This window comes from Podarcis tiliguerta (genome assembly GCF_965153285.1).
Source record: "Podarcis tiliguerta genome assembly, chromosome: 2".
Taxonomy (NCBI): Eukaryota; Metazoa; Chordata; class Lepidosauria; order Squamata; family Lacertidae; genus Podarcis; species Podarcis tiliguerta.
The window spans coordinates 46,033,695-46,048,676 of record NC_139535.1 but is presented as its reverse complement, the minus strand read 5'-3'; the positions used below and the strand labels follow the sequence as shown (position 1 = coordinate 46,048,676).

Sequence of the window (14,982 nt, the reverse complement as noted above, 5' to 3'; positions counted from 1 at the left end):
TTAAGCATTACTTTTTGCTCACCACACATCTGGAATAAAATGATATCCATCTTTTGATTTGCTGTGCTGATGGGAATAATTTAACCTTGATGGATCCTTTTGCTAAGGCCATCACCAGTGGACATAAATCCTTCTGTGTAAGCCATTGGACATAAATCTCTGTAAGCCATTGAACATAAATCCTTCTCCGCAAGGCATCCCTGCTCTGCATCTTTTTCCTAACAGGGCAACAGGCCACCAGTTGTTAGTTTAGGGGCATGGAATTAATTTAATTCATACATCTGGGTTGGCATTGCTGCAATCCTCTTCCTGCCCAACTCCTGATGCTGGAGCCAGGCTCAAGGAAAACTGGAATGCAGTGATAAAGTAAAGGAAGAGGTGCTGAGTTGCAGGTGTAAACTCAGGTTATAAATGATTTAAAATGAACAAACGACATGCTATGTTAAATTTGTAATCTGTAGCTTTGTGTCTGTGTGCTTTTTACTATAATAAAATCCAGGACAATCGAGATCAGGACCACAGGGTACAGGGTGGGTAGATGCTAAATCTTTTCCCTCCCACTGCATTGCCCCCCCCCAACCTCTACCCTTCCTAACTCACTAAGTGACAAAAGAGGGAAAGGACCCATTGGTGCCAGTGGAAGCCTTTACCCCCATCTTTTACTATATGGCATTGGGGCTGTCTCTGTTTCTTTTTCTCTTGATTTCAGCATTCTGCACGGATGGGAGGGGTTAAACTTCTCCATGTGCTCTTGATCTGGATTGGCCCTCCAGTGTAAACACACACACACAACCACATAGAGCATCATACTAGGTATTTAATGTAATATGTAGTTTGATCTCAAGAAAACCAAATGTAAAGCACAAGAAATTAACATGTTTATTTTGCTGTAACTACAGTGGAAATTGGAATGGAGAACTTTAAAAACATAGTTAAAATGAACATAAAGTTTTGGAGCATGAGTGAAATAAAAGATGGGGAGTATCTCTTTTTTGAGTGGCTTTTGACTCATCATCAGCATACTTGGTTTAACTTACGAAAAATGGAAGTGACCAGTATCACAGTTTATTTGAGAGCACAGAATGTGCTATGGAAATTAGGAATCTGAATTTAGACATCTTTAGAATAGACCCATTGAAATCAATTGGACATAACTTCTCAAAAATGTTTGCACAGGATTTTCCTAAGTCTGCCATCTTGAAATGGGTTTTAACAGATGAATGCATTTTCTAGTATGTAAACTTTAAATTGCAAACAAACAAACAAACAATCTGTCTTAGAATTAGCTTGAAGATGTGGGGTGTGTGGGTGTGTTAAGGCTGGGAAATCATTGTATAGGGCCCCAAGTATAATTATATTAAGAATGTTATAAATATAAATTGGAATAAAAGTTGTCTTCACAATAAACAAGTTAATATAAAAAGCCTCCCTCAATCTATAGGGCTTTGTTTAGCAGATAAACAAAACAAGGATTAAAAGGATAAAAGCATCATTGTTCTGCAAGTGGCCTGCATTGGTCTTTTTGTTTCCCAGCGCTGCAGTATTCAAATACTTATCTTAGTCTCTTTCATTCATAAAAATCTCGCTAGGTCTTCTGCCTTGCTTTACTGGTAAACAATACCATGAACTCAATGTGAAGCTAGGAGACTTGACAAGAACTACAAATTTCAGCTTCCCTGATGGAAGAAGCAATGTTGTGCACTTCATTTCCACTAATGAGACTTTGTGCGTCTCCAGTCCTGGATATCTTCTCCTTCTTTGACAATCACTCGTAGCCGAGTAAGATTGTCTTCCATGAACACTTAAATAGCTGTCCAACTCCCCACCTGAAAATTCATGTCTCATCCAATACAGTTTCACTGAACATTGGCTTGTCATTTGTATGAAGAACCTGCTCACTTGAGGGTATCAGAATGCCTCCTTTTAAACAGAATCCTTGAATTCTCTTGACTGCCTTACCTCCACCACTATAATATAAAGTTATAGAGATGTATCTAATACTAGGCCTCGTAGGCCCATTGAAATGAACAGATATGACTGACATAGGTTTAGTAATTTCAATGGGTCTACTTTAGCATTGGTTGGGCTACAACCCACATTCGAGTTTTGAAGCGTCTAATCTGCAAAAGTCTGGCCTCCACATGCCTTATGCTTACTTTCACCTCTTGGGTTCCATTTATGTAGGATGGTGAAAACTGAAGCAGACAATAAAGGACTCCAATAGCATCTATTCCAAACTGAATGAATGCTCAACAAAAATAGAGTGAAAGACAAAGTGTGGTTCCTTCCCCCTTTCCTAATATTAGAACTCGGGGTCATCCAATGAAATTGATTAGCAGTAACTTCAGAACAGAAAAAGAAAGTAATTTATTTATTTGGTGTGACAGCAGCCCTTGTCTTAGGTAGCTTTAAAGGGGGATTAACCCTATCAATTGCTATTAGGCATGAGAGCTAAAGGAACCTGAAGATGCAGAGGCATCACTAGTTTCTGTGTGGGAGATGGAGGCAAAGGTGTGGCTGTTGGCTTCATGCCCTGGTTACAAGTTTCTAAGAAGCATCTGATGGCCATTGTTGAAAACAGGACACTTCAGTGGATGGACCCTGAGTCTGATCCAGGAGGACTTTTCTTACAGTCTATAGCCTCCACCTAAACAAGTGCCTTACATCTGAGGGACACTTACCCTAACAATCAAGAAAAACAACTACATTTTCAGCTTTATCTGCTCAACAATACACCATGTGCCCTAACACCTGAATATTGTAACTTCCTTGCTCATCTATAATGTCTGGCTCTTTAAATAGATTTGAGAGGGAGAGCACCCAATGTTGCTTCTTTGCCCCACTAGCCATTAAAACTGTTTTTTTATTTCCCTTGGTGAAATTTACCGTAATTAGCTCTGCACCTCCGACCATATGCTGATGATATATAGTATTTAAGAATAAGAATGTAGGAAGAGCATTGCTGTATTAAGAGCAAAGGACCATGTTGTCCAGCATTCTGTTCCCACAGTGGCCAAGCAGATGCCTAAGGGAAATACACAGCAGAACACACTGACAATAGCCCTCTCCTGTTGTTTGCCCTCCAGCAGCTGGTATTCAAGTGGCACAGTGCCTCCAGTGCCCAATGGTAGCAAGAGCCATCATAACCAGTAGCCTTGAATGTGAGCTGTCAGGAAACATGTGGGTGAAAACAGGATTCTGGACTTGGAACAATGGGGTAGACTTTCATAATATGGTACCCTGAGCTAGGACAAAATTTGGCGACCTCCCCCTCTCGCCTTCTGTTCTGTGCATGTTCTCAAGTATGCTACATCATAGTTTTGAGTTCCCTTGGCTCGGTGCCCTGTGGGGAGGAACTGTTCTCATTCCCAGAATACCTGCGCTGGGAGCAAAATCAAAATAATGGTAGTGATGATGATGATGATCAGCTTATAGACTCTGATGATTAAGTATATAAATGCTGTTGAAATGAACAAAATCTCCACTCAAACAGTTTGTGAATTCCAGCAACAAGAAGTAAAACAAACAAACCCAGGTGCATATTACCAATACCTTTAGCAGCTTCCTGTATATAGCACTCCCTCCTGCACACTTAACCACATAGTTGAAGGGAAAATGTCTGATTTTACACTCACTGTTGCCCTTTGCTTTGGCTGCTTTTCTGATATATGGTATCTGTAAGCATCATACTAGAAAGTGACAGAAATTGCAACTTAGTACTTGCCCTTGGGGACCAAAAATGTGCTGTGCAAATCCACCTGAAAGGAAGGCATACACTGTGATAATATGAAGAAGAATTAGACACAGATCTCTTCAGATACTAGTTTCCCAAGGCAAAATATATTACCAGGAAAGGTGCCATGAGATTCCTAGAGAATCCACAATAAGTAGCAGTTCTTTCCAACTTCAGACCACATGTGTTAGGATTGCAAGCATATGAAGTGCCTTTTATCATAGGACAGACAATGGTGTTTTTCCATTTACATAACCTGAGAGCTAAGCAAAGGGTCACAAATGCAAGGACTGCATGTACTAACTGTTTTGCATGGAAAGATGCTGAAAGCTTTTACATTATTTATGCATTTGCTCCGTGCATGTCATTTGGAAGTTTGCTTTGGTTGGCTGTCTCCCATCATTTTATTATGAAGCAGACTCTCTGCAGAATGCACAGCACATGCTGTAAAAATTATATGGAATGAGAGTGTATGCTAGAGAGGAGGGAAAGGAGGATATACACATTCAGCTGCTTTGCAGTTGCAGCAAATTTCTCCAACACAAGCTTCTTTGGAGAGCTGTACTGCAGGCACTATGACTCACAGGCCAGCTCTGGGTGAAGTCACTGTCAAATGAAAGCAAAGCATTTGTTCTTAGCAACAACTACAATCGTGAACTCTGCATACAAGTTCAGAACAGGTCTCTCTATTCATCCCCCCCCCCCCCCGATTTCCAGCTTACTGCTATTGTCTTCCTCGTGATATGCAGGGTCCTCAAGGAGCAGGACTTATTTATGAGGCAATATAGATAGTGATCCAATCCTAAGCATACTTACTTGGAAGCAAGTCCCATTAAACTCAGTGGGATTTACCCCCTGGTATATAATGTTACAGGCCACCCCAATCTCTGCCAAGCTGGGTACGGGATTCCAGGGGTCTTGGCCTTCAACCAGGGTCTGTGGTTCTTTGGAGAACTAAAGACATGACAGAGGTAGTTGTGGCTTTAAAAAATATGATTTATTCACATATTTACACCTGAATCGAGATGGAGGGAGTCCAGATCTTACCACAGGATCATCTCAAGAGGGGCTTGTTCTCCACAGCAGTGCAGCAGTGGAGTCCAAGGCATCTCTCTCAACCTGCCTTCAGCCAGCCTGCCAAAAATGGTTCTGGGCTTTTCTCAGCTATCCCAAGCCTCCTGCCAAAGGCCCCAAACTCTTCCTGTGACATCATGCCCAGTTACCTTGGCCACCTTCCAAATCCCCTGTCTCTGTTCTCACTTTAGGGCGGGGGGGGGGAGGACAGTTCTCTTGCACTGCCAATGGCCCTGTATTGTTTCTTAATGGTCCTAAACTTGGACAGAGGTCCTTTTGCACAGGCTAGCCCAGGAATTCCTTTGCAGCTTGTATTTCTTCCTTCATATACCAAATAGTCAAAACTGTAGTATTTAATGGTTTCAAGGGTTTAGCCCCTTCTCCCAGCAACCTTTAACAGTATGCACAGGACTAGGTTGCAAGATGAGGGACGCGGGTGGCGCTGTGAGTTAAACCACAGAGCCTAGGACTTGCCGATCAGAAGGTCGGCGGTTTGAATCCCCGTGACGGGGTGAGCTCCCGTTGCTTGGTCCCAGCTCCTACCAACCTAGCAGTTCGAAAGCATGTCAAAGTGCAAGTAGATAAAAAGGTACCGCTCCGGTGGGAAGGTGAACGGCGTTTCCGTGCGCTGCTCTGGTTCGCCAGAAGCAGCTTAGTCATGCTGGCCACATGACCTGGAAAGCTGCACGCTGGCTCCCTCAGCCAATAAAGCGAGATGAGCGCCGCAACCCCAGAGTCGGTCACGACTGTACCTAATGGTCAGGGGTCCCTTTACCTAGGCTGCAAGATAGGAGGAAACTGGCCTCTATCTCAGGGACTATAAATACACATAATAGCTCAAATTGCATTAACTCTTTTTCCTGCATACTGTTCCCCCTCCAAACAAATGTATAAGCAATTCTTCTCACTTCATTATTACATAGTATGAATGATGTACAACAGCTTTTATTTCTTCGAAGAAGCTATGTAAAAGCAACTTATTTTAATATTAATGTTGCCTTTTATCTCCAAACTGATGAAACTGAAGTTCTAAGCACATGGTACAGTCCTCTCAGAAACAGAAGAACAAAAGAAAAAAGAAAAAAAGGCAGAGTAAGATTTAGAATAGGCAGACATGCTTCAGTAACGAACGAATTAGGGGTTCAGAAGTGGATTCATTTCCCTGCATGTGCAAGCCCCCTTCTCAAAAGTAAATGTGAGGACAGGAAGGATTAGGCAATTTTGACCATAGAAGCTGTCACTTCTGAAACCACTGGTGTTCCAAAAAACCCTTATGATTGACAATGTAATATAACTGTATCCTATCACTATACTGAAAGTACAAACCATGTACTCTAGTTAAAACTGATTAATCTCATAATGCCACTGCCTGCCACTGATACAACAAAACAGGGGCCTAAACAAAAGCGAAAACAGATGACCATAATGACACACATGATCTACAACATCTGTGCCTTCCTTTCAAATTGCATGTAAATTAAGGCTAATGACTCCCTTAGTGGCCTCTATTGTGCAAATACAGTGTAAACATGATGAAGGTAGACAGGAAAATAATGTAGGCCTTAAGGGTCTTGGATAAGAATATTGGGAGAGAAACAGCTCCTAAGTGTCTGAGTGGCTCAATTTGAATATGCATTAAGGCTAAAGAAGAAGAAGAAGAAGAAGAGTTTGGATTTGATATCCCGCCTTTCACTCCCCTTCAGGAGTCTCAAAGCGGCTAACATTCTCCTTTCCCTTCCTCCCCCACAACAAACACTCTGTGAGGTGAGTGAGGCTGAGAGACTTCAAAGAAGTGTGACTGGCCCAAGGTCACCCAGCAGCTGCATGTGGAGGAGCGGAGACGCGAACCCAGTTCCCCAGATTACGAGACTACTGCTCTTAACCACACCACACTGGCTCTCGCCAGTGAACAAGCACCAGAGCAAGGGGAGGAGCTCAAGGGGGCAACAGGGAGGATGTAACCTAGTCTTATTTTCCCCGGCTTGTTAACTGACACGAAGCCAGAAATCTCCAGTTTGGATATAATGGGGAAATTTGGTTTAATACAAGCCAGGATCTTTACAGGAATCTGGCAAACAATGGGAGGAGATACGGGGCCAGGCAGAATAGCTCAGTCCCAATGCCTGTTCTGGGTTTCATAAAGCATAGTTTGTGAACCTTCAGACCATTGTCCATGTTTTGTCAGCATTCTGGTTAACATAATCCATTCAACATACAAAAATGCAATGAAGCACTCAGCTTAAGGATGGAATGCACACTGCGTGTCCCATGGAGAAGTTGTAGAGAACAATGAGAGCGGTCCCTGTTCCAGCCATTGTCTGTAGAATGCTAAGTGCCTAGACAGTTGTCCATGATGTTATAAGTCTCCACACACCAGTACCATATTCCTGGCATATTTGTTGGGTGGGGTGTGGGCTTTAACACAATGACACAATTCCCCATAGCAACTACTTCTATGTTACAACTGGATTGTTGCCATGTAGAGGTCCTTTTCAGCAACATCCCTGTGAGAACGATTTTCTCCAGATATTACTTCTGACCAAGTGTGAAGGATTGAAGCAACTGACCTTCGAAGAATGTTAGTGATTCAGTGTTTACCATTTTACTTTACTTTACTTCTCACTTGCTGCATTATAGAAACAGAACACTTGACTTAGTCATTCTTTGCATAACCTGCACTAATGTCATATGATTGTATAACAGATTGTCACAGATTAAATGGACACTTGAACCTTTGAAAGCATGGGGGAAATGAAGAGGCTACATCTGAATTACAGTACAGAATTGGCCTATACATATTGAAATACCCATGGACTTGACAGAAAGACTCTCTTGTGGCCATGAACAGGATCTGAGTTGCCCTACAACAAAGAACTCCAGCCACTAGAGATAACATGCATTGCATTTTTTAATATGTATTTACAATATACACAGTACATGAGCTGTTGTCCTGGATTGACAGGAGAAACAAGACAGACATTGCTGATTCCTGCATATTAATTATTATGATTATTTAAATTTGTATACTGTCCTTCACCCATAGATTTCAGGGTGGTCCCCAACATAAAAATACAAGAGAGAAAAAAACACAAAATACAGGCAGGGAGCAAGTCCCCCAGACTCACAGCCGAGGTGGTCTCACGTTTTTCATTCCTCAGAAACGACAAGGCCTAGGGGGTCACCCAAGGCCATTTTGTACCTTCCAATAATTTCTTTATGCATGTTACTCTGAAAATAAACTAGATTTTACTGCAGCAGTAGCAATAGCATTGCACCTATAAAAGACGGTGCTACAGTTTTTGACTTGAAAGTATGTAAAATAGTTTGATTCAAGAAACAGATTAAATGTTTATGCAATATTTCAGTGCATCATTGCCAGTTATATCCTTTTCAACCTCAGGTCTCTCACATTGTTCAAGGAGTGGGTGCATGATATTGGATGCAGAGTGTCTTGACTGTCTTGTGTTATTTTTAATAGCTTGGAAACCAGTGATAACATTTTTCTTTTAGCTGCATTTGCAAAATCCTTTCTCCCTTTATGTAGCTTTAGCATGAAAGAATGATAAAAATCTGAATGGCACGGTCTAACGTCTACACACAGAACACCTGCTGAACAAAGTATTAATCAAATTCAGATTTTTATTTCAGGTCTTGTAAAACACGCTCATTCTTGCACATCCACCCACACCTTCACACTTTCTCCACATGCCCACGCTTTTCTTATTGGCCTTCTGGCATTTTCCCAAGAACATTAAGAACAAGACATAAACCTCTAATGAAGAACTAGAAACTGGGTAGTATATTTTTACATTCATCATGCATTATGTGCAATCCTGTTTTCACACACCTTTTTGTCACCTTTAAGGCAGGAATTTTTTTTTCTTTAAATATCTTCTGAATGTCCTTTGTGACCCATTTAAAAACAGTCACAGCTTTCAATGCCATAATTTATTTATTTATTTTTGCATTGCATGTATACTCTTGTATGTAAATCCAGACTTTTTCAGTTGCAGGGTAAACTCTAAATACAGATAGATGGATAAGGAGGTATTTGTAAGGGAATAAATTAGAATTTATTCCAGTTAATATGAAACAGTACTAACTAGGCATGTGTTAGCAGGGTTGAAAAATATGTTCTATAGTTTAATTGTATTACATTACAGAGTTGAAGGAAAACACCCAACATTTTAAGAACTAATATATCTAACTGGAACAGTAAATATAAGAATGAACTGTCCATCCTTTAAGAGAGAAGTTCAATCTTCTGCACCATGATTTTGCTAAGTTTGGAAACTTAACTTTAAAAAGGAGTTTACACGCTTCTCCCACGATGTTGGAAAGCAAAGGGTCCCAACTATGTTTGTCTACTTAGATATCATGATTTAAAAGGGCATAATTCATTGAAAATGACTGGAAGAGTTTCCCTTTCACCCCTATCTTCATACAGTAAATAAACCTGCAATTATATCATTCATAAAAAACACCTTCTGTGTTTAAAATGGACTTTATGATTTTATGGGGGGTGGGGGGGTAGAATAACACAGCGTTCATGTTTTGCTGTGAATACTGAACTACTTATACATGTTTTCTTCATTAATAAGCTATTCTGAATACTGAGACCTCTGAAGATTAGATAAAAACATCAGGATAAGTGCACCACACATGTCAAATTAAATTGCTTATGTTGTTATTCCATTACTTTGGCAAGAACAATGCATCCGGCACCCAGTCCCATTACTTCTGACCATCGGTCACCATCTATCATTTCAGTTTTCTGTCAGAGCTGCTGCGGTGTGCAATTGATTTCATACCATATGAAACAAACTGTTCTATTAAAACTTTTTTCCTTGTAGGAACATTAATCTACATTACATAAAAATCCAAGACATTCCAAAACAATACCCAAGCACCAATTCCGTATTGTAAAAACTTAGCATTAACAGCTGTTCTTCTTGTGTGTGTGTGAGAAAATCAGAGTGAATTAAAATAAACAAGGGCTGTTTTAGCTTATTTGCTTCAAATTAAATGGTATCCACAGCATAGCATCATCCAGGCAGAGAAGAAGTAGCAACGGCTACTATAGTTAAAAGGAACAAGCAGATTTACACCCTTTGTAATAAGTCTGCATTAATTTCCCCACCACACCCCTTTCCACACCATGCAAATGTGCCTTACAGCAAGTGAATGCAGCAGCCTGCAGCCATTTACTACTGAAAAGCATTTTAGATTTCATATTTCCTTACCTTTTATAGAAGCCATGAAGAGGCTGGAGACATAGAAACTGCCAGTAATCCAAGCAGAAGGCCTTTAACTTCAGCATTTTAAAACAGTTCAACTGCAGCAAGTGGAATCTTTTTCGCTTTTTATTTTTTAAAAAAACACCACACACACACACAATGTCCTACTTTTTGCAGGAGAAAAAAGAGAGAGACCAAACGGTATTGCATACAATACCCCTCCCCTTTTCTAGGCAGACAGCCGTGTATTTTCTAGTTGCCACCAATATATGCAAGCTCTTTATCCACATGGCACCGCACCTGCATAGCTACAGTGCATGAACTACTTTAATACAAAGAGACAGTAGCACAAAGGCTACAAATTCATTTACTTTGTTAGTTGCTCCTCATTTCAGCTAATCTTCCCTGAGTTCATCCACACAGCCAGTAGTTGCTATTACACACAAACAAAAGGAGGAAAAAATAATAATAGTGCTACTTCCAGCCATTCCAAAAGCTCTTTGATAATAAATCATTAGCATATATTCCGGTCAGGATTCTTAGGGGCCGCTCAGAAAGCACCCCTAGAGCTCACAAATTCCTAGGGAAAAGACAAGCAAATATCACACTCTGCTGAGTAGAAACGTCCTGTGATCCCAGAAGATTTGAGACAGCATCATATGGAAACTCCTCAGTCCTGTAACTACGCTGGATACAACTTTTATATATATATATATATAAAAAAGCCGGCTCCTCTGGTGTGAATCACATCTGCTTCATTGTCTGCCAAGCCACCTATGAAAAATGTTGGTTTCCTTATGACTGGGAGTGGAAGGGAGGTGGGAAGTGACAAGCCTAAGTGCAGACCCCTCCCCACTCGCAAAATAAATTATGCTTATCTTAATCCCAACACACTTTGCCAGTTAAGGTCTCTGTGAAGAAAAAAAACTAATCATCTGAACCACATGGTGCACAGTGGGGCACGCTCCCAGCTATAAAAGCCAGCAAGATAAAGCAGCCCCCCCCAAAGATAGGTTGATTCCAGTTGCCATGGTAACGGGAACACATTGATAAAATCTAAAATGGAAGCACGATGACAGCTTTCCATTGGCTCACACGGATCTAATGTGTCTGTAACAAGCAATGCGCAGGCACTATTAGAGCAATCTCATCAGCAGAGGATGAATTTGGGACTTGGCTAATTAACAGCAGTGTGAAACAGCAGCTAGTCCTCATATAGTTACAGTGGAAAGGCAGACCATTTTTATTCTAATGGGAGCACATAAGCAATTAGCAAGGATATGCTTTGAGAAAAGGAGTTTTAAAATTAGAAGCATTTTCTATTTAAATCCTTTGGGTGAAATAGGAATGATAAAAGCAGCTTTCATTTATCACCCTCTGAAACCTCAATCCATTTAGGTCTCTTATCTTTTAAAGAGAGACACTATAGTATTCAATTCTGCATTTTATGTTATTTTTTAAAATGTAGTGATTTCCTCTGCAAACATTCTTGCTAGCTATAATGAAGTATTCAAAAAATTAACGACAAGCGCATATTAAAAGAACACGTTTGTGGAAACTAAATTACTCTTAGGAAATATGTTAATCTGCCTTCTGACCACTCATCTTATGCTAATGTAATTTCTTGAAAAGCATCAAGCAAAACAAGATTTTAAAAGGAAGATTTATGTATAAATATTTTGATTTTTAAAATGGTAGCCTTTTCTAACAACACTGAGGTAACTTCCCTGTGTGCATATGGATAGAACAAGGACAACGACGAGGTGGTAAATGCAAGTAATGACTGATATGGTGGTATGCTGAAGACCTAGATAGGGGCAGAATGGGGTGTTTGCTAGGGTTGCCATGTGTCTGAAATTTCCTGGACATAGTCGGAAGCAGTGTCCAGGCAGAAATCGGCAAAAATGTCCGGGAAAATCCGAACGTATGGCAACCCATGTTGGCAGTGTCGTTTGGGCCGGTTTCCCTTAAAAAGCCCTCAATGTAACCCCTGTGTAAATGGGGAGGTGCCTGTATAACTTTTTACTGTTGTTCCCCGTAAATATTTTTTTTCCAATCAAGCGGCTTATTTTATGAAATAAAATAAATTAAATGCATTACCCTGAGCAAAAATAACTGCTAACATTGCAACTAGGTAGAGCAATGTAAGTCTTCCATTTCCACTGTGCTTGATTCCAGTGGGATGAGTTTCCCCCCCTTTAATGTGTATCATTAGTATAATGCTTGTTTTATTCAAGTGTACATTTTAGGGCAGGAAAGCTTTATGAGACAGCAGTTACACTTTTATGAGACAGCAGTTACACCTACATCTCAAACATCTTATCTCCACTTTGGAGGTAGTAGAGTGGTATCTACATCTGGGTTCTGGCATAAACTAGATACTCCCAATGTATCCCAGGCTTTAGATATGCCCCATATAGCACTATTCTTTCAGAATGCAGTGAAGAGGATTATCCAGAGCACATTTGCAAGAAATTTTACTGCACATAATTTCAGAAAGCACCTCACGTGGTTAATATATTGCATGTTCATCCATTCAATTGGCTTGTAAAGTATTCACAGAAAAGTTGTGCATGAATACTGAAGTGTTTGCTATGAAAGATGACACTGGGAATGGGCTGGGCAATGTAAAAGAACCATTCTAGAGGTGAAAAGGCTTCCCACTTCAGAGTAAATGTTAACGCATTATAACCCACGGTAGAAATCTCATTGGCGTTGACACTTCAGCCTTTGGGACTGGAGCTGTGATTTCTCATGTAGTATCTGGTGGGTGAGAATGGGCCGTAGCCTTGTTTTGCTTCCAGAAATTTAAGCCCTACAGAGATCAACTATGCTCCATTAGATCAGAAAGCTTTAAGCCCTCATTGGGGAGTTAGGAAGCTTGGCCATTCCCTGCTTCCCTGCATGATAGGAAGCTAACACTAATAATATTAACTCCTGCTGCCCATTTTGCTTTTAGTAGGATGAATTCTAGAGACAGCTACTGCCCACATCCAAAGATGGGCATTGTTCTTAGCAGCTTATAATTGTGACACTAAATATAAGTCTGTTTCTGTAACAGATGGCCTCTCACAACTTTCATCTCAAGAGGTAGGCAGTAGTACACAACTGAGAAATCAACTAACAACAAGACATTCGTAGCACACATTCAGATCTGCTCGAGCACACCAGTAGTTCTGAAGCAAATGTGTCACATGAGCAACTACAATTCTGCAACTACTTTAATGTATGGAATAAGTGGCAGGAGTCAGGAGTAGGTTACCCCAGTGCTCTTTGGGCATGGCAGGAGACCGTGGTGACACCAGGCCTGTAAGCTATTCAAAATTCAGACTTTAGGCTGCAGAACGGGGCACGTGAGTTTCTCCACTACCACCTAAAGCAAATAGTAGGCCAAATTCTTTACACAAACCACCCCCCTCATCTAACACACACACACACAGGCAGTTGTTAGCAGTACCTAAATAAAACAGATTTATTACGAAAGGATTTCTTGTAAATCCACTTTACTCTTCCATTATTTGGCTACGGGTTCTATTCTATCTTTATATTATCTACACACAACTGCACATGCATGCACACAATCTGAAGCAAATATGCTCAAATTAAATTATTCATCAGGAGAAACAAGGAAGGGAGAAAGTTAATCACTGCAGAAACAGCAGGGCACTATCAAAAGCATTTTGTGGTAGAAGGTTCAGACCTTTTCTGAGACCTCTTCCTGCTTTTCGATGAAGAAAAAATAAGTTTGTCACTCTCTGCATTCAAAATGTAGGTGCTTAGTGGTTTAAAAAAAATACTCGCCCAGACACTTTGACAGCTTCTAATACTGAGTATACTGTACTGTGCTTAAAGCAAATGCTAATGGGGACTTTTGTGAATGAAAGGCGCAACAATCTCAACACCCATGCTCTCCATCTTTCCTCTCTTTCCCTTGGAAAACAAACAAGTAAAAATGCATTAAGTTTCATCTCACGCTCAGCCTGAATATAAAGCCGGTTCTTTGAAAGGGCATTTTTCTGCTCCTTTCTTTGTCTTCAGATTCACAGGCTTAAACAGCATAGTAACTTTTGGACGTAGTGCAGCTTCCGCATTGTGATGTTCAGTGAGCTGCGTTCAGCTGTTGTATATTCATTTATGGAACTCAGTGGACGGCAGCAAACGAAAGGAGAGTACTCTAAGAGGCCATTAAGAAGAAGCTATGGTGAATAAGCTGAAAAAATATAGTACACCTCCTCTTGAAGAATGGTTGCCTTAGCAATCAGTGATGCATGCAGAAGCAAGCCTTTAGTTAAAAAGGCATCGGTGAGAGAATATGAACTAACTGCAGCATAAGTTCAGATTCTGGCCTACATTGCAATGAAATGCTCTTGAAAAATAATAATGAAGACAGGTGAAATATATATATTCTTGCCCCAAGGGTACAATGATTTTGTGCAATTTGCTTAGAGGTGTCTCGGTGAATTGCCATAGAACCTTTCAAGAAACCACAACCATTGTTACTCTTGTAGCATGATGCATAAACATTCTAACTAGTTAAAGTTAAAAAGGGGAAAGTTAAAGACAGAAGCAGTAATTGGAAAGAAGGGTAAGCATCTGTGTTTGAGCTGCTAGCTGTATCAAATTCTCTGGGACTCTACATACATCTTACAAAACCCAAGACATACATCTTCCAAAACCCAATCTCAAGGCTTCTAAAATAAAATAAAAGCATAAAGTTTACACTTGCAGGGATGTGGGAAACCAGCTTTGGTCTTCCATGGCATGTCCACTGACCACTCCAAGCATAATCCTATGCATTTCTACTCAGAAATAAGTTCAATCGGACTTTTCCCCAGGTAAGTTTGTATAGAACTATGGACTAAAAAACTTTAAGCCTTGCGCCTCCTGAAATTCTGTGTACATCACTACACAGTGACTTGCACGACTGTATAAGGATAA

The 14,982-nt window shown here is 40.4% G+C and overlaps 1 protein-coding gene across 15 annotated transcripts in view; it reads right to left on the bottom strand.

Moving 5' to 3' along the window:
• The window catches only part of IQSEC1 (IQ motif and Sec7 domain ArfGEF 1), a 306,001-nt gene that overhangs the window by 145,930 nt on the left and 145,089 nt on the right, over positions 1 to 14,982 (bottom strand). Inside the window, exon 1 of one of the 15 annotated variants that reach the window (XM_083420799.1) lies at positions 10,051 to 10,827. The exons of 13 other annotated variants lie outside the window; for them this stretch is intronic. In XM_083420799.1, the coding sequence (XP_083276925.1) occupies positions 10,051 to 10,127 (77 nt within the window). In that variant the 5' untranslated portion in view covers positions 10,128 to 10,827. Of the gene's footprint in view, positions 1 to 10,050; positions 10,828 to 14,982 lie in introns of those variants that run through there. One more of the 15 variants, XM_083420807.1, reaches the window with a different exon arrangement.